This window comes from Bactrocera latifrons, unplaced genomic scaffold, assembly GCF_001853355.1.
Source record: "Bactrocera latifrons isolate USDA-ARS-PBARC rearing strain unplaced genomic scaffold, ASM185335v1 scaffold_926, whole genome shotgun sequence".
NCBI lineage: Eukaryota > Metazoa > Arthropoda > Insecta > Diptera > Tephritidae > Bactrocera > Bactrocera latifrons.
Genome location: NW_017537630.1, coordinates 8,219 through 9,738, shown reverse-complemented (window position 1 = coordinate 9,738; position 1,520 = coordinate 8,219). Strand labels below are relative to the sequence as shown.

Here is a 1,520-nt window from a genome sequence, read left to right as displayed (position 1 = left end):
AAATAGAATGTAAGATAAAGGCACGCACACATATATAAATAGATATATTAACATAAAAAGAAAACATTGAAACACCTGTCATGTTTTCGAGCGAAAGGCAAGGTGGAAGAAATAAATTAAAAATAACAAAAACTGACAAGAGCCTAATGTAAGACAAATATATATGTCTGTATATTTCATATTAAAAAAAATAATAATTTAGCTTGCAATCATTCACCGCATCGTCTTGAAAACATTTACGCTGCATACATTCATTTAAATATGGCAACTCGCTAACCCGAGGCTGGTTTAGATGCTCACGAAAACCGCATTGTCTCATGAATAATCGAATATTCTTTATTATCTTTACTTTTTCTTCGCTCTTTTACCTTCTTTCTCACCATCTATCGCTCTTCTACTATCACCTGGTTTTTATTTTATCTTCATTTTTACTCTATTATATTCTCTTTCTAATTTCTCCCTCTGGCTATGTATTATTTCTTATCGCTAAGTATTTTCCAATAATTTAGTTTCTAACTGCAAATACTACCGCTAAGCTTTATGTTAATTTTCCATCAGTTTTCTCACCTATTCCCAGGCCCATCAGATGCCGCACAAATGGCAGCATATCTCYTTCCTGTCSCCGATGTTTTGCGATCATTGCGGCTYGCTGCTGCACGGCATCACCCATAAGGGGCTCAAGTGTCGAGGTAAAGTGTGGCGCGCCCCGTGCTTAGCCACCAAATACTAGCCTTAAGTAGCGCACGCGTTTAAAGTTAGTATGTGTGTTTGTGAGTGCCGAGTATGTGTGTGTGCGTAGCATTGAAAAAAGCGTGTAATGTTTTTGTGCAACAACTATTAATAAGAATTGTATCTTAATWTTTGTTATTTTTTACTTTCATACTTTCAAGTTCTTTCTACACAGTAGTAATTGTAGTACTTTTTTAGTATCTTTCTACAAGCTCTAGTTTCACGCTGTTACTTAAGTTACTTTGCAAGAGTTCTTTGTTGTTGTTTTTTTTTTTCTTTTTTTTTGTTTTTGCTTTTCGTGCATTTTTTCGTTTCTGCTTCTAGCTTCGTTATGCTTAGCGACCTAGTGCCACTCCACTCATTTCGTTCTTTAATTCTCATTTTTCCCTTGATGCAGTATTTCCTTGGTCGCATTGTTCTAGCGTGAAGTTCATTTGCAATTGAATAACAACAATGTCTTTGGTTTAGCCATAGCTTTCACTTAACGGGGTATTTCAGTAATATAGCGGCAGTTATTTAAGGTCGCGAAAGCAAAAATCAATATTCCTTTAAGACAGCAGTTTAATGCGAAGAAAGGCTTAGCGACAATAAAACTCAAATATAAACTTAAAAAATTTTTAGACAAAAGCCAGTGTAGAATTGAAGAAACAATTAATAAACAATTATATAATGAATAATGCCTTTAGAGTACGCCAGCTTATGACCAAAAATTGTTCAAGTCCAAGAAAACTGTTCGGTACTGAATATTTGGACCTCCGTTGTTGATATTTTACCACAAATACTGGTCAATG

At 34.7% G+C, this 1,520-nt stretch overlaps 1 protein-coding gene across 1 annotated transcript in view; it reads left to right on the top strand.

Moving 5' to 3' along the window:
• The window catches only part of LOC108977619 (protein kinase C, brain isozyme-like), a gene marked incomplete at its 5' end in the record, with an annotated part of 27,052 nt that extends 26,380 nt beyond the window's left edge, over nucleotides 1-672 (top strand). Inside the window, one exon of the mRNA XM_018947387.1 lies at nucleotides 559-672. Coding sequence (XP_018802932.1) covers nucleotides 559-672 — 114 coding nt within the window. The remainder of the gene's footprint in view (nucleotides 1-558) is intronic.
• Between the last annotated feature and the right edge of the window lie 848 nt (nucleotides 673-1,520).